Genomic DNA, 23,466 nt, shown 5'->3' with positions numbered 1-23,466 from the left:
ATTCCCGACCTCTATGAAAAGGCATGCAACAGTGTACGAATTGCCTAAATTATTTTCTATTATACAATACGCTAGGAACTAGTGGACTTTTCTTTGCTTTTAAGTAAAATAAAGGAGTATTGCAATAAATCGTTTTTATTTTTTCTTCTTAACCTCTTACTGTTCCTATTGCCTACGCATAGAATAAAAAAAAACACTCTTAGTTCACACAGAACGCGTCTTTGCGTCTAAAAACGCGACGCAGCACTCAGGAGTGGTTTTAAAAAAAGCGCAGCATAGAACGCAAGAGTCTCGAGACATGCCTTTGAGACGTGATGCAATAACGACAATAACGGAAATAATAGAAATAGGCAAACTGCAGAATTTACAGATACAAGTTTTGACATGGAAAAAAAGAAAATAAGATAATAATGAACGCCTCTTCTGCCATGTTGCCATTATATAAAACAGTTGTCATGCCAACTCGCAACGCTTGCCCCGCCTCCAAGTTCTTCTGATTGGTCCACTGTTTTGGAACTGACATTGATGAGCTGCGCTGCGTGTAAAAGTTGAAATTCTTTTAACTTGACACGGAGTCTTAAAAACGCGGCGCTCATGTGTGAGGCGCTGCAAAAGACGCGAGACGCGAGCGTAACGGTCATGCACGTCCGTCAAGCGCGTGTTTACATAGAAAAACAATGGGAAAGTAGCGCATTGGAATAGAAAAACGTGTTCTGTGTGAACGGCCCCTTATGTGTCAAGCCAACAGAACCGAACCGAACCGAAAACCGTGGTTAAAAAACTGAGGTATGTGTTGAACCGTGGGCTAACTGTATTGTTGCATCCCTAATATATATATATATATATATATATATATATATTTATATACACAAAGTTCTCCCAAATATTTACACTGTAATTCTAGGGGGTTGTGACTCTTTCTAGAATAGAATCTGTCGTCTGCTGTAACATTCCCTTCGATATACAGGGGAGAAATCACTTTTTCTGGTTTGAGGGATTTCTATCTTATCTTTTAAAAGACATACACCATAGCGAAAGTGGAAAGTCACATCTCAGCCATTTTCCAAGACCTTTCAATACTATGTAGCAATTTCACGTTCAGCATGTCAGCATTTATATATCTACAGATTATAAAGATCAGGTGTATAACACTGCCCATCTTGCTATTTTATTGAGCTCCCATTGTTGGACAAAACTCGCTTTCATCTAATTTACTTTTGAATGGGCAGTTTATACATTACAAAAAGGTTTTATTTTAACATTAAGTGCCCAAAATTTCTCAAGACAAATCTGTTTTGTACAAAATTAGTTTACGTTATGTATTTGCTCCAGATGAGTATGGTGTGTTTTCAAAAGCACTAAATAAACTATCAGTGCTGTTTTCAATCTATACCAAGAGTTAGAAAACCCTACTTTATTCACAGTGCCTCTGACCTTGAAGAGATATTTATTCACTTTGAGCATCTCATAGACATTTAAACATGATTTTATGACTGAATAAGAGAGATTGTCTATAACAGACGGCCACACATCTGATTTGAAGGCCGTGCTGGAGGCAACGCTCAGATACTTATGAGTTAAGTAAGCAAAGTAATAGGAAAAGATTATATTTTTCATTGAGATAAAAGCCTTAAAGAGTATAATTCTGTTCAAATTTATTTTCTTGAGTCAGTTAGCATGCTGGAGAGTCGCATTCAGAATTCTAATTGTGTCTTTGTTTTACCCACAATCCTCCCCTGCAGGCTTCCTCATTGTAAATGCTGCTTATCATCCATATTAGTGTGTAATTGGGATGTATGTTTTCAATTGCCCACAAATGCAGCCCCTCAAACAGCTTTACAAATAATCTGTTTTTCAGAAGAGTCATTGCCACAAATATTCACCCCAAAGTGGCTGTTTTCATAAAAGAAACATGTATAAACAGGAGAAACAATTTATATAAACCATGACACTTCTCATTACCTGTCTTTAAACAAATATCCCAGGTTCAATACAATTTAACCTCTGTCATCAGCTTCTTTGCGCTGCAGTCATAAAAACAAAGGAAAAATGTGTGTCCAGTAATGTACTTACAATAGGGCTGGTTCCACATTACCATAAAAATTCCATTTAGAATTTCAGTGTAATCTCTTAGAATTTTTGAACTAGGATGAGATGCTGTCAATAGAGCTTACTTAAGTTTCTTAGGTTCACAAAGGCTGCAGTTATTTAATCAAATACACAGTGAAATATTATTACAATATAAAACAGCTGTTTTCTGTTTGAATATATTTAGGGCCCGAGGACCAGTGGTGTGAGGACCCTATTGTAATTGCTCAGTCAATTCTTCTTCTTCTTAGCCTGACTTCGTCATACTCATATTCTAGGCAGAATGTGAGTCTGATACTGCTCCATTGCACTTGAATTATGGGGCGTGTCTTAACCGAACCAGTAAAAAAAAAAACTCTGCACTCAATTGGATAGACCTACAACCAATCAGAGCAACGCAGTAAGTGACGTATGTTGTACTTAAACTTTTGCCGAATCCCGTTGGAAGGACGGCAAACACATCTTTCCCATCGACAAATGCCTTGATTGCGGTTCTTTGTTCGTCTTTTAAAATTAATGCGCTGTCGATTTCTTTTATTACAAACGTGGTAGCGGAATCTAAACATCTTACTTCTCCAACTGCAGTCATCGTTGGTGAAAACCAATTCAACCCAAGCGCTCTTTGATCACGTGGGTGGTTACGTAACCGCAGATAGCCTGTCCATCATCGATTAAAGCCCGCCCTGGCAATTTGATTGGCTCGGCCTTCTGGGAGCCGAGCATAATTACTCCACAATGGATCGAGTCCAGACCGAACTTCCCGTCCAAAAAATGTTGTGGGCGGGGTTCGGGCTGGCACCCAGGCTATCTTCTTCTCTGAAATGAATCAAATTTTTGAGGGCCCAAACATGCTCGAAAACTCATGAAACTTTGCACACGTGTCGGAAGTGGTGAAAATGTACATCTGATATGGGTTTCAGAATTAGGTGTGGCAAAACGGCTCGATAGCGGCACCTACAAAATTTCAATTAAGCGGCCTTCACGCTACGTTTCACGTACAGGTATGAAATTCGGTAGACACATGTAGCAGCCCAATACCTACAAAAAAGTCTCTGGGTGGAAAATCTGAAAACCCAACAGGAAGTGAGATATTTTGAATTTTCTCTGCAAATTTTTTCAGTTTTTGCCATTTCCAGACGTTGTACTTTAACGAACTCCTCCTAGAGATTTATCAGATCAACATCGTTTTTGGTCAGTCTAATCTAAAGGCCTTGGCGAATTGCGAAGATCTTGAGTTTTCACTGGAGGGTGTGTCCGTGGCGGCCTGACAAAGTTTGATGTTTTGCCATGAAACAGGGAGTTGTTGTAACTCAGGCATAGGATCTACCCTAAACTTCACGTTTTATTAGATTCCTGGCCATGCCAACATTATGTTACAGTTATAGCGTCACCTGTGGGCAACAGGAAATTCCGTTTTACACTGTGATTAACTCCTTGTTGAGATTTAACCAGATCAACATCATATGTTGTCAGTCTAATCTGAAGACCTTAGCGATGATATGTTGCAAAGACCTTGGGTTTTCGTTGAAGGGCGTGTCCGTGGCAGCCTGACGAATTCTGGTGTTTCACCATGAAAGAGGAAGCTGTTGTAACTCAGGCATACTATGTCTGATCTGCCTCAAACTTCACATGTGTGATAAGAGTCCTGGCCTGAAGACATCTATATGACAATATTCAGTTAGTCATGGCGCCACAAGGAAACGGCATGCTTTGCACTGTAATTCACTCCCACATTTTAATATGCCATGAAGTACCAAACATGCTAGAAATACGCTAAATCATGCAACACTTGGCTGAGTGCTAATGTTTGCGATTAACGCCACGAAACAGGAAGTTGTTGTAATTCAGGCATATAATGTCTGATCTGCTCCAGACTTCACATGTTTGATAATAGTCCTGGCCTAAAGACATCTACATGGCAATATTCAGTTAAAGACAAAGCGCCACCTGCTGGCAGCAGGAAGTGTGGCACTTTGAAATGACTTTGCCATAATTCTCCTGTATTTACTCGCTTACATGCATGTCGCCCACTGTTCACTGTTTTCCTAAGACCAACAGGTGGCGGTGAGCCCGGGTGCAAGGGCCCTTTCATCGCTGCTTGCAGCTTTAATTTAAAATGTAATTTATTTCTGTGATGTAAAGCTGAATTTTCAGCATCATTACTCCAGTCTTCAGTGTCACATGATCCTTCAGAAATCATTCTAATATGCTGATTTGCTGCTCAAGAAACATTTCTTCTTATTATTAATATTATCAATGTTGAAAACAGTTGCTGCTTAATATTTTTGTAGAAACCGTGATACCTTTTTTATTATTATTTTTTTAAAATCAGGATACGACAGTTCAAAAGAACTGCATTTATTTGAAATATAAATGTTTTGCTTTTTGCTTTTCTTACTGACCCCAAAAGTATACAGGTGCTGGTCATTTAATTAGAATATCGTGAAAAAGTTCATTTTTTTATTGTAAATTATTTTTAAAAATGAAACTTTCATTTATACTAGATTCCCTACATGTAAAGTAAAACATTTCAAAAGGTTTTTTTTTTTTTTTTTTTATTTGTTGATTAGAGCGTACAGCTAATGAAAGTCCAAAATCCAGTATCTCAAAATATTAGAATATTTACATTTGAGTTTCATTAAATGACCATCCCTACAGTATACATTTCGGGTATCTCTTGTTCGTTGAAACCACACTAATGGGGAAGGCTGCTGACTTGGCAGTGGTCCAGGAGACAATCATTGACAGCCTCCACAAAGAGAGTAAGTCACAGATGGTCATTACTGAATGTGGTGGCTGTTTACAGAGTGATGTATCAAAACATATCAAATGCAAAGTTGAATAGAAGGAAGAAATTGGGTAGGCAAAGGTGCACAAGCAACAGGGGTGACCACAAGCTTGAGAATTCTGTCAAGTAAAGCCGATTCAGACACTTGGGAGAGCTTCACAATGAGTAGAATGAAGCCGGAGTCAGCGCATCAAGAGTCACCACACTCAGACATCTTCAGGAAAAGGACTACCAAGCCACTTCTGAAACAGAAACAACGAGAACAACAAGGAGAAAAAGAACTGGACAGTGAACAGTGGTCGAAAATCCTCTTTTCAGATAAAGGTAAATTTGGCATTTCATGTTGAAATCATGGTCCCAGAGTCTGAAGGAAGACTGGAGAGGCACAGAATCCAAGCTGCTTGAAGTCTAGTGGGAAGTTTCTGAAGTTAGTAATGATTTGGGGGGCCGTGACATCTGCTGGTATTGGTCCATTGTGTTTTATCAAGTGCAAAGTCAATGCAGCCATCTTCCAGGAGATTTTGGAGCACTTTATGCTTCCATCTGCTGACAAGCTTTATGGAGATGCTGATTTCCTTTTCCAGCAGGACTTTAGCACCTGCCCACAGTGCAAAAACCACTTCCAAGTGGTTTGCTGACCATGATATTACTGTGCTTTATTGGCCAGCCAACATGCCTGACCTCTGAATCTATGGGATATTTTCAAGAGAAAGATGAGAAACAGTCGATCCAACAATATACAGATGATCTGAAGCCTCAATAGTGCCTCAGCAGTGCCACAGGCTGATCACTTCCATGCCACACTTCACTGATGCTGTAATTTGTGCTAGGAGCAAGTCATTTGCTGTAATATGTGCTGCCGACCAAGTATTGAGTGCACAAATGAACATACTTTAAAGAACTTGAACTTTTCTGTTTTGCAAATCCATTTTTTGATTGATCTTAGGAAATATTCTAATATTTTGAGATACTGGATTTTGGACTTTCATGAGCTGTATGCTCTACTCATCAAAATTAAAAAAAAAACAACTTTTGAAATGTTTTACTTTACATGTAAGGAATCTAGAATATATGAAAGTTTCATTTTTAAAAATAATTTACAATAAAAAAATGAACTTTTTCACGATATTCTAATTATATGACCAGCACCTGTATAGTAAAAAAAAGTCAACAAAGGAATTATATACTTGATTTGCAGGCTGACCGAGGGTTTGTTCATGGTCTCAGTGAAGCCCATCCAGTTCCTCTTGGTTAAAGGCATGTTTGGTTGGAGAGACAAAATATTTCAAATGTCTTTTTGAACTGATTCATGTGTCATTTCCTGTCTGTCAGGATTCTGTCCACTCTGGAGGGCTCAGAGTTTTTATAATTAGCCCTGTCTTGACACAAATATCACTGCTAAGTCATATTCATAGTCGTCGTGTCATGTAGTCAAAGTCATGTTGCTTTATTATTAGAGCAGAACCTAATTAACGGCATTGGGAAATGATAATGTATGGGCAAACCGCGGGGGCTACGAGTCGTCTTGACACCTCTCATGAGTTCTTTTGTGACATTAATGGCAGTATCTTTGACTTGTGATAATGGCATTGCTAATCGAGATGCTAACAGAAGTATCCATGTGTCCCTTTGTAGCAGTTGCATAAGGCACTGTTGCTAGGCGATGGTTGTGACTGCAAATGTATTGTTTCAGAAATGTTGACATGTTCTCATTAGGATTTGCTGGATCATTATTGGTCGACTTTCCTTCTTTGTGTTCTGTTTGGACATTATGTCATTAGTGGTGTTATAAGGCTCATAGTTAGGATTGGGGATTTGAACCAACCTTTAACCCTAAGTATTCAATTTGTTCATGTAACCCATCACTCACTGTTTGTGCTACAGACCTAAATGAAAATTTAAATTAAGCGTCAAAAGTCAAATATATCCCATAGATTTGCATATATTTGTAAACAACCATGCATAATACCTTAGCAACTTATTAACAACTACTCAAAACACATTAGGAACCTCATAGGAATGCCTTGGCAAACTCCCAGAACACTCTAGCACTGCAGCGTCAAGTTCTGCACATGATTTGTAACTCAAAAATGCACCGAAACTAATAAAGAAGAACGTTTGTAACACTTACCGCGAGGCAACGCACGTCTTCAAGTGATATGTAGAATTAAATCTTTGACAATTGTTGCTTGTTTTAATAAGACACATTCATCATTTCAGGAGAACAAACACTGAGGAATTATTGACAGCTGTTGACTGCCACAATCTACTGCACAACAGACGGATTCATTCACACCTTTCTGTAGCAAGACAGAGGTGAATCTTGAGGTTGAAAATTGACGACAGACAAAACTACCTTGGGGTGGTGAGATGAGGATGTTTACAAAAAATACAAATAACAGCTTTTTTAGAGAATTTTTTTTATTATTCTTTGCATGCACAATACTGTATATCAGTGGCATATCCACCAAAATTAATGTTTCCATTACTCATTTTATATAAATTATTTTTAAATTATATTTTAAAATCGGTTGTATGCTCTTTTATTGTGACGTTTTCAAAAGTACTAATCTGATATCTTTTCTAAGTTGTGCTTCTGCTTCGTGTTTACTAAGATTTTATTTTTTTGACAAATCAATACTTTAATTCAGCAAGGATGATCAAAAGTGACAGTAAAGACATTCATAAAGTTACAAAGGACTTTTATTTCAAATGCTGTTCTTTTGAACTTTGTATTCATCAAAGAATCCTGAAAAATGTATCACTTATTTCCACAACTGCAGCACAACTGTTTTCAACAGTGATATTAATAATAAATAACTGTATCTTTTTTACTTCTGCCGATTGTATTTAGGCAGATAAATGTTGTTTATTTGTGAATATTATCTTGATAAAACAAATTTGTTGGTCACAGAGCTTATTTTCTGCAGTAATCCAAAAGCAAATGGAAAAATCCTAGGGAAATCAAGGCAATGCTATCTTGGCTTATGAAAATATGTTATCCTTGTAGCACTCTATTAAAGGTATAGTGTGTAAAAAAATGGAGTTGCAAGAATATTGGGTCTCATTCGTGAAAAATGAGAAGAATTAATTTCTAGTTTAAGTCACTCAGAACATACATAAATTGTTTTACAGTATGTAAAACTTAATTAATTTAATTAAGTCCTCTTTTGGCAATAAAAAAACCCACTCAAGTAAAGTCACCTTTATTTTGTATAGCACTTCATACAATACAGATTGTTTTAAAAATGAAAATTAAATACTCACCCTCATGTTGTTCCAAACCTGTAAGACTTTTGCTCATCTTCAGAATGCAAATGAAGATCTTTTTGATGAAATCTGAGAGCTTTCTGTCCCTCCATAGACAGCTACGAAACTACCACTTTGATACTTTGGAAAGTTCATAAAGAAATCGTAAAACGAATCCATATGATTTGAGCAGTTTAGTCCAAATTTTCTGAAGATATTCAATCACTTTATTTGATGAACAGATTTAATTTAGGCTTTTGTCATTTCTGGTCAATGTCTCATTTTTAAAATGAGCTACACATTTAGGGTAATTGTTAAGGATTGTTGTTTGTTTGTCACTCCTTAGAAATCACACTAAAAGAAAGAGAAGGATGTTGTTTAATGCTCCTTCGAGGATATGCAAAGTATTAGTAACTAGCCAAGTAGTTAGTGATTTATTTCTCGTCGTGAAAGCAACTTGACATCTCAAACTTCACACATCTCCCATCGGGTCGAGCGGTGGCCATGCCTGAAACTTTGAAACTTCGAGTAGCTTGTTTGTCATCTCTTTGCTGTAATTAAAATGCTCATTTGAGCATCTTCCAGGCCATGGGGGGACTGTGAGAAGAGTCCTTCAGCTGTGCCCACTGGACCCTTCTTTAGGAGTAGCAAACACTTATCTCCCATCATGCTCAAAGAGTGGGAGTGTGTCCCCTAGAGCGAGTGTGTCTTGTAAGGGGGTTTGGGGGGGGTTGTTAAGGGCCCTTGGAAAAGATTTGTGTGCAGTGAACTGTGACCGCTGAGCCGCGGTCCAGGTAGAAACCACAAGAGGGAAGGTCCTGTAATGATGTTTGTGTGTGGAGTTGGTGGATTGTGAGTTCCAAAGCAATTACAGATTAACAATCTTTGAAGGAAACTGACCATTTTTGACATTTTCTCTGTTTTCAGAAAGTTTGATTTGTAAACTCTTATTAACAATTACGTCACCGGCATCCATTCACTCCCACAGTACTCAGCCTCGCCCCACTCATCATAATGTTAATTACATACAGTTTCATTTACATAAACATCACATTCAGATCTTGGTTAAATGTTAGATAGCAAATAACACATGCTAACTATGAAAGAGACTGGCATTATATACTTGCATGTACAAAATACAGTATATGTGATCTTAAAAGTTTTGCAGCCCATCCACAACCTAACCCCAAGCTCTACTCTTCACCACAATGGTAACCCTACAAAACTAACATTACAGAATCTCCTGTAAATCACACACACAGTTTCTGCCAATCTCATATTAATCTTGAGTACCTATAGAGTAGTAGTGCATCCTTCATATCTCTGAAAAGTCTTTAGTTTTACCATATTTATTAAAGACAGATACTCTGTACCGACTCTTTCCGAAAAAAGCAGAGCTCCTGGAGGCGTGCCGTGGGCAGAGCTAAAAAGTCACGAGCACGCACAGCTTTTGCGTAGAGATCGTCTGCAAGCTGCGACATCATTATAAATAAAAAGGGAACAAAAATGTTTGTGTTGTTTACATTATATGCACTTGCGCGCCGATTGCCAACAAAACACAGACATCTGATGCAGTTTTACTCACCGCCTGCGATCTGCAAATCCAGCGCCGAACTGGGACTTGTTTACAAAGCATTTATCACCGAAATTCCAGGAACAAACAAAAATACGTGTGCAACTCTATTGCTGCCCTGGAAAAACAAACTTCATCCACTGTTCCCTTAATGCTTGTTCTTTGGGAAGCTGAAAACGGTAATCTTTCCCTCACAACCAAAAACTAGGGGTGTAACGATACGCTCAGGTCACGATACGGTACGGTACGGTACATGGCCGCACCGCTTCTCCTTCTTTCCAAAGCGCTTGCGCTCCCGTGGCGTCGGTCGTTGCTATGCAACCATGAACTGAGCTCTCCAAGAGGATCAGGATGTTTCTGCAAAGGATAAATGATTTCTAGCCCTTGCATTAGTTTTACTATGAGATATATTGATGGAGATAAGATATAAAAACCACCATGTACAGCTATGATCAGCTGTTCGGCTGAGCTTTTGATGTTTTGTTACGGAAAGGCCATAGCTGATCGGTTGATTCTTGTCACACGACCTGCGGTGCGCTTGAGGCATTCTGAAAAGTTGAGAATTGCATGCGTGTCGCGACCGCGTTGATACCATTATGAGCGCGCCTGCCGCGCGTCTACATTCGAAAAAAATAACTGACTTGCACGAGGAAAAGACGCAATATGTGAACGGCCCCACAGAACTTCTTAAAGCAAAGCATCACAAGCGTGTTTTGCTTTTCTGTGAGCACAGCTGTTGCTGTGCACTGCGGTGAAAGAAAGCCACGACTTTTCTCACGCGACCATGCAAGAGACTGACATGAGAAACGTTTAAACCTGCTTGCAAGATTCAATGTGTGCCCGAAACACTTACTGAACTAGAGAGCTGATTGAGACACACCATTTATATGCGGTGACAACCGGCTTCTCTCACTGCCACCTTGCAGAGTAGGTCACGTCGGCAGCTCAACCAATAAGATTAAACTGCCATCATATCGTAAAAGTATCGCCATCACTCTACGATGCATATCGTAACATGTTTGCATCGCGAAATATCGTACTATGATAAATCGTTACACCCCTACCAAAAACACACTCCTTTAGTGACATTCCCTGAGTCTCAATCAGCTCCCTAGCTCTCTAGTTCATGAATCAGTATATCGTGAAAATGAATGTGGCCAACTCCCTGATCAGTGCCCTGACTGCTGAACTAGGGAGCTGATTGAGACGCACCCATTGTTGAAAAATCTCTCGGCTTCCGTATCCGGAACGAAGTGCGTTGATGGGTGTGTTCTTGCTCTTGCTCTGGGTGATGTGTGTGCGCACGCTTATCATGGAGAAGGTGCACTCAGGGCGTGTCCAAATCCACTTTTGCTATTTTAACGACGGAAAAACGGTCCGTGCGCCGGGGCGCATTTTTGAAATGGGTTGTCCCTATTCTCTTAATGAGTAATGGGCGTAACGTTCAATAAACCAATCAGAGTGTCATCTCCCATTCCTTTTAAGAGCGAGATGCGCTCGCGCCATGGCGGATTGCTATTTACATGGCGGAATTTGTTGGCGGAAAAGCTGAACGCTTTTCAAGCAAAGAAACCGATCTGCTTGTGCGCAAAGTTAAAGTCAGTTAATATATATGTGTGTGTATTGGCTCGATTGTTCAATTAAATAGCCAATTTCGTTCATCATTATAAGTAGGGGTGTAACGATACGTTCAGGTCATGATACGGTACGTATCCCGATATGGAGTTCACGATACGATACGTATCACGATATTTTGAACAAAATGAAACTGAAATTCAAACAACATTTATTCAAAAAACATTAACAAATTTCAATAATTTCCCTTGTTGTACATACAAGATCACATTTCAAGGTTTAATAAAAACCTTCTGTATTCAAATCAACAGCTGAATAGGTCTGTCTGTCACTGAAAAATAATGTTAAATCTAACATGAACATGAATTATGAATATGGGCCGTTCACATATCGCGTCTAAAAATGCGTGGAAGGCGCGGCCGCACCGCTTCTCATTATTTCCAAAGCGCTTGCGCTCCTGTGGCGTCGGTCGTTGCTATGCAACCATGAACTGCGCTCTCTAAGAGGATCAGGAAATTTCAGCAAAGGATAAATGATTTATAGCCCTTGCATTAGCTTTACTATGAGATATATTTATGGAGATGAGACAGCTGTACAGCTATGATTGTTCATCTCGATGCGCCTGGAAAAACGCACCGCATGCGCGTCGTGACCGCGTTGCTCCCATTATGAGCGCGTCTGCCGCGTGGCTACATTTGAAATAACTGACTTGCACGTGGAAAAGACACAATATGTGAACGGCGCCGCGGAACTTCTTAAAGCAAAGCATCGCAAGCATCTTTTGCTTTTCTGTGAGCACAGCTGTTGCTGTGGCACTGCGGTGAAAGAAAGTCACGACTTTTCTCACGCGACCAAGCAAGAGACTGACGCGAGAAACGTTTAAACCTGCTTGCAAGATTCGATGTGTCCGCGAAAAACTGAACTAGAGAGCTGATTGAGACACACCCTTAATATGCGGTGACAACCCGTCTCTAACTGCCACCTCCATGTTGCAGAGTAGGTCACGTCGGCAGCTCAACCAATAAAATTAGACTACCGTCATATCGTAAAAGTATCGCCATCACTCTACGATACATATCGTAACATTTTTGCATCGCGAAATATCGTACTGCGATAAATCGTTACATCCCTAATTATAAGTAGTAATAGGCTGAATTGAAAATAGGTAGCCTAATTCTAATACACGCAATGACTATTCATCATTACATTTTTATATTTATGTAGCCTACACAATAATATTCTTTTACACTGTAATCCTTTTGTTTTTAATATTTGGCATGTTTGTGTGATGTGCATCCCTGTGTGTAATAAGCAAAGTCAAAGCGCACTGTGGATGCGCCCAGAGGCGCAGTTTCTACCAACGCGCTTTAACAAAAAAATATTGCGCCATTGACTTTAGACTTTAGACCAGGTTTAAGTTGGTCTATGGCGCAGTCTATTTTCAGCTCCTTAAAATAGCAATGCGCCTGAACACACCTCTTTTTTAGACCAGCACGTCCATGGGCGCACTAACTGGCGCAAATGCATTTACTAATTTAAGGACGTGGCGCTGAACGGGAAAACGCGAACGCCGCCGGAAGCAAACACACTTGCGCTGCTGCGCCTTGCGTCGCATTGCGCCGGGTGTATTATAGGGCCACATATTATTATTTGAGTGAAACAAACTCATTTCATGTAATTAATTTCGCTGTTCGGTTTTACAGTGTGTCATGCCCATGCATTCAAATCCAGCTTGTGATATGTCCTGACCTTATTCTTTATTAATAAAATTCACACTTCAAGAAAAATGTTCAATACTCATTCTGCAAGGATAGATGTATGCTTCATAAATAATTAAATTAAAGCCTAAAAATGTGTAGTCACGTGTCTGTTTTTCGGTAAATTTTCATAGGCCCTGCTTAAACCTGGTATTAAGATGAGTTTTGGTCAATCTGATCACAACTAGACCAGGGAGACACATTCCCAGATACACCTGGTGCTTTAATGTCTCTTTTGTCCACTTTCAACTACTTGCTTTGAAGGAAGGCAAGTAAATGAGTGGGTTTTGTCAGATCTTTCAATCTAATAGACAAAGTAAGCTTGCGCAATTTACTTATAACAGAAAACAGAAAAACATACTGAGATCATCAGCTTTTGTTTCTTCTCTGATAGACCACGCTGAATGCAGTGAATGGTGAGAGAACATTGTGCTTGGTATGTTTTTCATCTTCAAACCAAACTTGGGTCTTCGGTCGGCAAAGTTTAAATTCCACCTTGCTTTCCATAAAGTTTACACGTTAGGTCAGTAGTCTGGTCGAATGTGTTTTCGACTACCTCTGGATGTGGTCGAAAGTGGACAAGTTCAAAACGTTTTAGACCACGTTTACACCTGTATTTAGCATCGTCCAATTGTGATCGGATTTACGAAAATGTTACTTAATACCAGATGTAAACAGGGCCATAGATAAAATCCAGTCATTTTAATAGGATCGATGTGATCTCGAATTTCGTGTGAGGGTGAACGTTTTCCCGCACAGATTTGTGGAGCCCACTGTATCTACAATGAAATTACCGTAAAGTTAACGTGCATTTTGGGAAAACACAATTTAATAAGGTGCAGAATTAAAACAATTAACTTGAATGAAAAATTGAACCACTTTTACATTTAACCTGTTAGTCGAGTTTGAAAAAGAATTGATGTCCTGATAGCATATTTCATCGTGTGGGTTTCCATCCATCTTCCTGTCTTTCAGCTATTCTAAATAAAGGCACCATCAATCAAATCTCAGCAGCCTACCTGCTCTCCCAGAGTTGAAGACATTTTCCACAGCTCACTTTTCAGTCTCCTGAAAATACATATACTCAGAAAATGGGTTAAGCCGAAAAGAACTCTAGAGTTTAGACATGTTTAATGTCAGTCTTCTGGTTTTCTGTTTGTTCGCTGTAATGCAGAGTTTAACGTCAATGCACTGAAATTTGTGTCAACACAACATTTTTGAGAGAAGGAAAAGCGATAGAGAGAGCTAGAGAGATTGAAAAACAGGACATGATGGATGATGGGTATCCTCTGGAACAAAAGGTGGATCACTAATAGATAAAGTTCACTATGAGCTTTGCGTTTGTCATCTTTTAATTTCCCTCTTTGTAGTTCTTCTACATTAATGGTGTTGGTGATTCTGTTACGAATGGGATTTGTTCAGAAATTAAAAAAGGGTTAAATATAAGATTCATTTGTGTTGAACATAATCATTAATGATAAATATACCTGAATTGTGATCTAATAAATGATATAAATGATACTTACAGATGGGCTTCATCATTTCTTAATTGCAATAGGAATGTTTTTAGAAATGTGCTGTGGAGAAATCAAATAAACATGTATTGAATTGCATTTGAATATATATTAATGATTATGCATTGTGGGTTTTTTTTTTTTTTTTTCAAGAACAACTTGAAGATGACAAATTACAGAGTAATGGAGGTGAGGCACCGTCAGTTTCTCTTTCTCATGTTTGTCTGTTGTCATAGTGTGTTTACGTATCAGTCAACTTCAGTAGTCATTACATTGAGACATTTCAGAATCACTTTGCTCTCAATCACACGTATCCTTTCATCTTTCTGTCTGTTTGTCATGATAGATGCAGTCTGAGTCTCTTCACTGTTGACATCCTTCATCTGGCACTTGGTATCAAACTCATTTTCTCTTCTCTTCTCTTCTCTTCTCTTCTCTTCTCTTCTCTTCTCTTCTCTTCTCTTCTCTTCTCTTCTCTTCTCTTCTCTTCTCTTCTCTTCTCTTCTCTTGCCTCACGTGTTCTCATGTCTTCTGTTCTTTTATTTGTTTTTTCTAGTGTCTCGTCATCTCTTGCTCTTCTCTTTTTGTCTGGTGGTCAACTGATATATTGCCATGGCATGAATATTGTCTGATATTTGTCTTTTTTTTAATTGACTAATGTTCAAATTATTCCAAATATTTATTTTACAGATTTATTTTTTTTAAAAATGGATTCATTTTCAAATTAATAATTTAAAATTATTTTCATAAATAATATGTGCATTAAATATTAATTTTACAGATTTGTTTTTATCAAGTTCAGTTTATTTGTTCAGATTGCGTTTTTAAAATATGGTAAATTATTTTAGTATGATGTAAAATAAACATTAATTAAGTTTAATTTATATGTTCAAATTGATTCATTTTCAGTTAATTATTTCTGATTATTTTATTAAATATTATGTAAAATAAATGTTCATTTTATTTTGAGCATGTGTCTTCAGATTCAGTTCAGTTGTGTCATATCATATACCGGCTTTATATCAGCCATTGGCCACATTCTTCTCTAAGATATCGACGTCAGGCATCGAAAACGAAAAACAACAACCATTATCCTTGTCAAATTTTGTCTCATCTCATGTAACCACATCTCACCTTGTCCCTTCTCTTCTTATTATTTCATCACCTGTTTGCTTCTCATCTCTTCTTTTCTTATTTCTTCTCATCTTATATCATCTCCTCTCCTCCAGTGTTTCTTCTCTAGCTTACCTGTGCCTCTTTATTCTGGCCAGTACAAACCTCCACCTCTCACACTGTGTGTCCACAGGATCCAAGCAGGACTGGTCTATTCAGTGGCCCACGTCTGAGTCGGGTAAAGAGAACACCCCTGTGGGGCCGTCGGACCCCAGTCAGTGGGTCCGTCTCCAGCTCTCCCAGAGCCCCAAATTGCACTCACGCTATAGCCAGCACTTGTGCCAGAGCCCCCAGGCCCTGGCGCCCCCCTTTTACTCCCCTCACCCGCATTCGGACCGGCTGACTGTAGACCCTCACTCCGGCCTCTTCCCCTCGTCTCTGGATACTGGACATCACTCTCTCCCTCCTTCCCCCCGACAGAGGCACTTTGCCCACACACCTCCACGGACTCCGTTAGTAGTGAACACCATGACCCCTCCAGGGACGCCGCAGGTCAGGCGCAGGAATAAACTGAAGGCCCCCGGAACCCCACCGCCCGCCAGCCGGAAGCTCATCCACCTTCTGCCGGGGTTCACGGCTCTGCACCGCAGCAAATCCCATGAGTTCCAGCTGGGGAACAGAATAGATGACGCACAGACACCCAAGTGAGTCACACTACATTATACAGCGTTCAGTGTAATTGTGCAGTGCTTTTTAAATGTTGATTTGTTTTTCGGTGTGAGGGTCACATGTTGATCTCTAGCTCAGCAAAACCAAGCTGCCTACGTAGACAGCATTTTAAGGCATTGTAAACATGCTTTCAACAAAGGTCAAAAGCTAGGAAGAAAAATGAGGCTTTCCTTCTAAGGTACATCATTCACTGTATGTAATCCTTCACAGTTAAGACAATCCCAGAATACACTGATTGCTTAATTAATCCGGATATATGTATTTCATTTAATAAAAAAATGTAAATATATGCAATTCCCCCATCTTGAATGAAAGTTCAGATGCAATGCAATATATATATACCCATTCAAAGTAAATGAGAAGCGTTAACGCCGACGCCCCAAGTGAATGCAGCGTCACAGCGAGTGTCATGGAGGATGAGCAAACCCACTATATTTTTACAGATACTACTGTTATTGTGTCATGGAATATAGTTTTTTTAGACGTGAATGTAGTTGTTTAGACCTCAAATATGCGATTTATATGTAGTCATAGTGCCTATTTAAAAATTTGTTTAGACACTTTCGTAGATGTGAGCTCCAGGCCATCAGCGGCCATTCAGAGCTCATGTACCCACCGAGAACAGCTTTATCTCGGCCAGTCATTCGGGACTTTGCTGCTGTCGGTAGTGTTTATAAGGTATAATTTGTTAGCTATGGCCGAATCACAGCCGTGCTGATATAGAGTGATAGCGCACAGCTACTCATGTGATATTGATTATATACAGGTGCTGGTCATATAATTAGAATATCATCAAAAAGTTGATTTATTTCACTAATTTCTTTCAAAAAGTGAAACTTGTATATTATATTCATTCATTACACACAGACTGATATATTTCAAATGTTTATTTCTTTTCATTTTGATGATTATAACTGACAACTAAGGAAAATCCTAAATTCAGTATCTCAGAAAATTAGAATATTACTGAAGACCAATACAAAGAAAGGATTTTTAGAAATTTTGGCCAACTGAAAAGTATGAACATGAAAAATATGAGCATGTACAGCACTCAATACTTAGTTGGGGCTCCTTTTGCTTGAATTACTGCAGCAGGAGTGCGTGGCATGGAGTCGATCAGTCTGTGGCACTGCTCAGGTGTTATGAGACCCCAGGTTGCTCTGATAGTGGCCTTCAGCTCTTCTGCATTGTTGGGTCTGGCATATCGCATCTTCCTCTTCACAATACCCCATAGATTTTCTATGGGGTTAAGGTCAGGCGAGTTTGCTGGCCAATTAAGAACAGGGATACCATGGTCCTTAAACCAGGTACTGGTAGCTTTGGCACTGTGTGCAGGTGCCAAGTCCTGTTGGAAAATGAAATCTGCATCTCCATAAAGTTGGTCAGCAGCAGGAAGCATGAAGTGCTCTAAAACTTCCTAGTATATGGCTGCGTTGACCTTGGACCTCAAAAAACAAAGTGGACCAACACCAGCAGATGACATGGCACCCCAAACCATCACTGACTGTGGAAACTTTACACTGGACCTCTAGCAATGTGGGTTGTGTGCGTCACCTCTCTTCCTCCAGACTCTGGGACCGCTTCTGATGCTGTCTATTGTTCAAGAGTGGCTTGACACAAGGAATGCGACAGCTGAAACCCATATCTTGCATATGTCTGTGCGTAGTGGTTCTTGAAGCACTGACTCCAGCTGCAGTCCACTCTTTGTGAATTTCCCCTACATTTTTGAATGGGTTTTGTTTCACAATCCTCTCCAGGGTGCGGTTATCCCTATTGCTTGTACACTTTTTTCTACCACATCTTTTCCTTCCCTTCGCCTCTCTATTAATGTGCTTGGACACAGAGCTCTGTGAACAGCCAGCCTCTTTTGCAATGACCTTTTGTGTCTTGCCCTCCTTGTGCAAGGTGTCAATGGTCGTCTTTTGGACAACTGTCAAGTCAGCAGTCTTCCCCATGATTGTGTAGCCTACAGAACTAGACTGAGAGACCATTTAAAGGCCTTTGCAGGTGTTTTGAGTTAATTAGCTGATTAGAGTTTGGCACCAGGTGTCTTCAATATTTAACCTTTTCACAATATTCTAATTTTCTGAGATACTGAATTTGGGATTTTCCTTAGTTGTCAGTTATAATCATCAAAATTAAAAGAAATAAACATTTGAAATATATCAGTCTGTGTGTAATGAATGAATATAATATACAAGTTTCACTTTTTGAATGGAATTAGTGAAATAAATCAACTTTTTGATGATATTCTAATTATATGACCAGCACCTGTATATTATATATATATATACATACATACATACATACATACATACATAAAAGTTCTGTGTAATTCAAACCAGGAATAACTAAAACCAAAATTAAAAATAATACCATAAAATTATTGTTACTTGAAATAAAATAAATGTTAAAAAATATATATAAAAAATTAAACTTAATTTATTTCACCTAGTTGCCTAGACATCAATATTTTCTTTTACTTTAACTTGAAGTACTAAACTAACTAAACTTAAAAAAAAAAAAAAAATTAAAATTAAAGAGCTATATACATATATTTAAAAAAAAACTAATAAAAATGAAAACAGAAAATATAAAAATAAAAACATTCATACAGTATTTGTGTATTTTGTTTTACTTATTAGAGTATCATGTAATTCGTTCAGGAACATGTCAGTCTATTTTAGAATAATCTGAAAGCAATAGTCTCTTGACTCATGCAGTTTTTGTGTGCCATGCATGCATGACCACTTTAGAGCATAGCTTATGAGGTTTCATGATGCTCATGTGCCTTGTGTTGTCTTGAGAGAAAGAAAGAAAGAAATAGAAGAATAGAGAGACATTACTTCCTAGCATAGATCAGTAAACTGGATTAAATGGCATTAGATCAGTGACTACCAGTCCCCCTGCTCTGATGTGATCCAGACCCTTTCCATGTCCCTTTAATAAGGGCCTGGATGCTGAGAATGCCAGCAAATAGGGAAATCCAATCAGGACAAAGCTATTCCGATACCTCCACTAGACCTGATTTGGGACTTGTATTGTTCATTTGAGACTTCACTGATTCATGCAGAGGATAGTTTGTGAACAGGCACTGATATGTTTGCACAAGGAGGTCATCGTATTGTATAATTAACCTTTGTCTTACGAAGCAGTAAATTTAGGCGTGAACATGTATGGCATACCAAAAAGGCCAAGACCATGTCTCATTTTTACAGCCTGTTGTTGGATGTATATTTATGACCATCACTGGATTTTGGTTGTAAATCAGAGATCTCTACTTAAAGGGTTAGTTCACCCAAAAATGAAAAGTATTCCATAATTTACTCACCCTCAAGCTATACTCATTTGTGAATCCAGATCTACTTCATTTTAGCTTCACATTCATGTCAACCATCCATCTCCTTGATTTAGTTTCTCCAGCATTATTGGTCTAATGCTTAAACTTGTGATGTTTTGGTTAGTGAAATATTGTATAAAAAGCATCAATAAGTCAAGGCCAGTATCTGGTACATGTACATTGGTTGCCACAGTAATGATGTAGACGTTGGCTGTTTGTGTGGAAATAGTGGATGGAAAATGACTTTTGATGACTGAACATAGCTAAAATGCCCATTCACACCAAGAACGATAGCTGTAATGATAACTTAGTGACCAACGAACAATATCGTTCTGTTTATTCTAAGAGTGCGCTGCAGTTTTGTTGTCTGCCACTTTAAATGCTCAAGCTCTTTAAAGCAGGATGGATTCTGATTGGCTGGAAAAATAATTCTGAAAGTGATTCCAGTGATATCGTTTCTCTGTGCGTTATCGTTACAGTGGTGGTACAGACTCTGCTATTCTTTTATATTTTATATATTACGATTTATAGAACTATATCTTTATCATTATATTAATCGTCTTTGGTGTGAATGGGCCTAAAGACTCTCCAAAACAACTTTCCCCAGTTTTTCCAGAATATTAGTCATTTATGGAGGTTTTCATTATTTATTTTCTTGAAACAGCTAATGAGCTTGTCTGTCAAACCCACATTGTTTCACTGCTATTGTCGAGGTGTACTTTCTGTATAAAGCCTTAGTGCCTCATAATGGTTTGGGTTTGTTTCATCACCAGTTGCAGGACATTCTAACCACAATTTTTTTATGGCCGGATTTACATATTTGCTTAAGCTGATTGAGAAATGCTGTGTTTTCAATTCCTACCTCAATAAATGACGTGTGGTGCTACAGATATCTCATTAGAACAGCTGTTTAGCTGAAACAGAGAGAGAGAGGAAACAGTTACTGCCAGGACAGGTAGTATATTAACAAGTTTTACACCGACTTCCCATTTCAGTCACAATGGATTTGAATTTTCTGTTGATTTGATAGGATCATGACGAATGAAAGATGCTTAGCTTATGTGCAGCATGTATGCAGATTGATTATGAATGCATCTCGGTGAGGCACTGTCATAGTCTGATACTGACAGTTTAATGAGAAAACCTGAACTGTCAATAAGGAACTTATTGAAGACATGACTGTTAATGGGAGAATTGAAGTTGAAGTCAACATTAAATCAAAATGTACTTTCTTAAAGCATGTTGTTGGTCTTGTGAATGAATGTTTTTTGTGAATAATTCTTCTATTCCACTGTTTTTTTTATTATTTATAAATGTCAAATATCTATTTGCTATTGTATTAGCAAATTCACTGTCTAATGTAATGTCTACATGCCGCTTTCACATTATGAATATGTTACATTATGGAAGTAAAATGGGTTGTGAATGGTAATCGATGTTGACTTTAGGAATCATATTCAAATGTCAGAGCTCTGGCTCAGCGGTTAGCACACATGCTCCATACACACCAAAGACATCAAAAGCTGTAGAAACATCTTTACCCTGTGTGAGGTCTGACTATAGTAGTTGACATAATTATCACCTTTAGTACAGTGGAAATAGACATAACCTGAGACCCAAACACCACCTAATGAGATCCAGACCAAGGCCACGTTTCATTTATGTGGTCTCGAAAGGTCTCACGACTAATACTGCAAGATCACGACTCCAAATCTTCACGGTGTTAATTAAAAACCCCAAGATAAAACTCAAGAATCATCTACTAAACTTTTATTGAAGAACTTTTATATTTAGGAGCTCACAGACATGTTGTTTGGAGTCTCAAATTGTGTTTCTCTTCTTAAATGGGCTCATTTTGACATGGAAAAATGTTTGTTGATTCCGGACTAGTGATGTTAAATGTACCGGTACAAGAAAAAAAAGTTGATGGTACCAGCATTTCTGCAGTACCAGTAGTACAGAGAACTGGGTATTTTTATTACCCACTGAAAGGAGCTGCTTTCAAATACTCTAGTTCATGTTTGTTTGAGCGCATCGAAGGTTTCTATTTACAAAGACTTGAGCATTGTATCCAGAGATTTATAAAGTGAGGGCTCATCTCTTGCTTTCTGTTTATTACCCATTCACAATCAGAATACAAGTTTAGTTTTTCATGCTGCTAAGTACACTGCAAAGTTTCTGGATGGACAACCGTAATAAAATGCGCGATTTGATCGGAAACTGTGATGATTGACAGTGATATCCAACAGACAAGAAAAAAAAATTGTACTTAAAGAAAATGAAAATGAAAATTCTGTCATTAATTACTCACCCTCATGTCGTTCCACACCCGTAAGACCTTCGTTCATCTTTGGAACGCAAATTAAGATATTTTTGATGAAATCTAAAAGGTTTATGACTCGTCCATAGACAGCAATATAATCAACACTTTCAAGGTCCAGAAAGGCAGTTAAAACAGTCGACGTGACTGCTGTGGTTCAACCTAATCTTATGAAGTGACGAGAATACTTTTTGTGCGCAAAAACAAAACAAAAATAACGACCGAAGATGAACGAAGGTCTTACGGGTGTGGAACGTCATGAGGGTGAGAATTTAAATTTTTGGGTGAACTAACCCTTTAATTCAACAGATTTGCTCTGAATTTCACTGGTGGTACAGTGACACACCTACGAGAGACAGAAGTGGCCATAAACCTGAGCTCACCATGTTTCTTCCTCATAATTACAGACCTTTCGACAGCTTACATTAACCTATGACCCTCACACACTGAGACACTCAGGCTCACACGCGCTCCAGAATTCCTAATGAGGGATTTTTAATGAGACCGGACATAGGAATTCTCTTAACATTCAAATGTGCATCTAGCACAGCATTCCCTCTGGTTATATGAAAAGAATCTGTATTACGGAGACTGTGAGAATGCGTCTATCCTTTAGTCATCTCATAAAGAGCTAACATGATTGTTATTTTCTCTCTGGTCATCATTCATGGTGTCATTTGCACTGTGCAGCATTCTTTCTATACCTGGTGGCTCCTGTATTGTATCGTGTGTGTGTGTGGGGAGATGTTTTTGAAAGGCGTTTAAAGCGTGGAATGCTTGACAGCTGTTTTATTATATCTGGCAGGTTTGAAGGTGAAAAACGGCTGCAACGGAGAAGCAGGAGATGATGAAATTAGTGTTGTTTGATTTGCATGTCATCTGATTCCGTCATTGTGATTGGATCGTAACTGATAGGATTTTTTAGATTCATTTGCTATTGTTATCTGTTTAATATGATTTCAATGATGTTTTATATGTGTCCATTTATATATATATTTTACATATTCTATGGCTGTATTTGTCGTAGACAGATATATCGGCCAACCAGTATTCCAGTATTAATCTCTGCAATTCTTTTACATACATGTGCATATATATGCATATGTACATTGCTGTTCAAAAGTTTAGGGTCACTAAGATTTTTTTAAAAGAAAGAAATAAACTTTTATTCAGCAAGTATGCATTAAACTGATCAAAACAGTAAAGAATTTTCAAAATTTTTATTTTAAATTGATTCTGTACTTTGTTAACTTTTTATTCATCAAAGGATCCTGACAAAAATGTATCACCGTTTCCACAAAAATATTAAGCGGCACAACTGTTTTCAACATTGATAATAATAAGAAATGTTTCTTGAGCAGCAAATCAGCAGAATTAGAATGATTTTTGAAGGATCATGTGACACTAAAGACTGGAGTAA

The 23,466-nt window shown here is 38.4% G+C and overlaps 1 protein-coding gene across 3 annotated transcripts in view; it reads left to right on the top strand.

Annotated features, from left to right (window-relative positions):
• Window positions 1-23,466, top strand: part of ksr2 (kinase suppressor of ras 2) — a 131,419-nt gene that overhangs the window by 30,453 nt on the left and 77,500 nt on the right. For all 3 annotated transcript variants that reach the window (XM_048188837.1, XM_048188836.1, XM_048188835.1), the window contains exons 4-5: window positions 14,698-14,733; window positions 15,851-16,361. In XM_048188837.1, coding sequence (XP_048044794.1) covers window positions 14,698-14,733; window positions 15,851-16,361 — 547 coding nt within the window. The remainder of the gene's footprint in view (window positions 1-14,697; window positions 14,734-15,850; window positions 16,362-23,466) is intronic.

This window comes from Megalobrama amblycephala, linkage group LG4, assembly GCF_018812025.1.
Source record: "Megalobrama amblycephala isolate DHTTF-2021 linkage group LG4, ASM1881202v1, whole genome shotgun sequence".
NCBI classification, from domain to species: Eukaryota; Metazoa; Chordata; class Actinopteri; order Cypriniformes; family Xenocyprididae; genus Megalobrama; species Megalobrama amblycephala.
The sequence above is the reverse complement of the archived record's forward strand: the minus strand, read 5'-3'. Positions and strand labels throughout refer to the sequence as shown.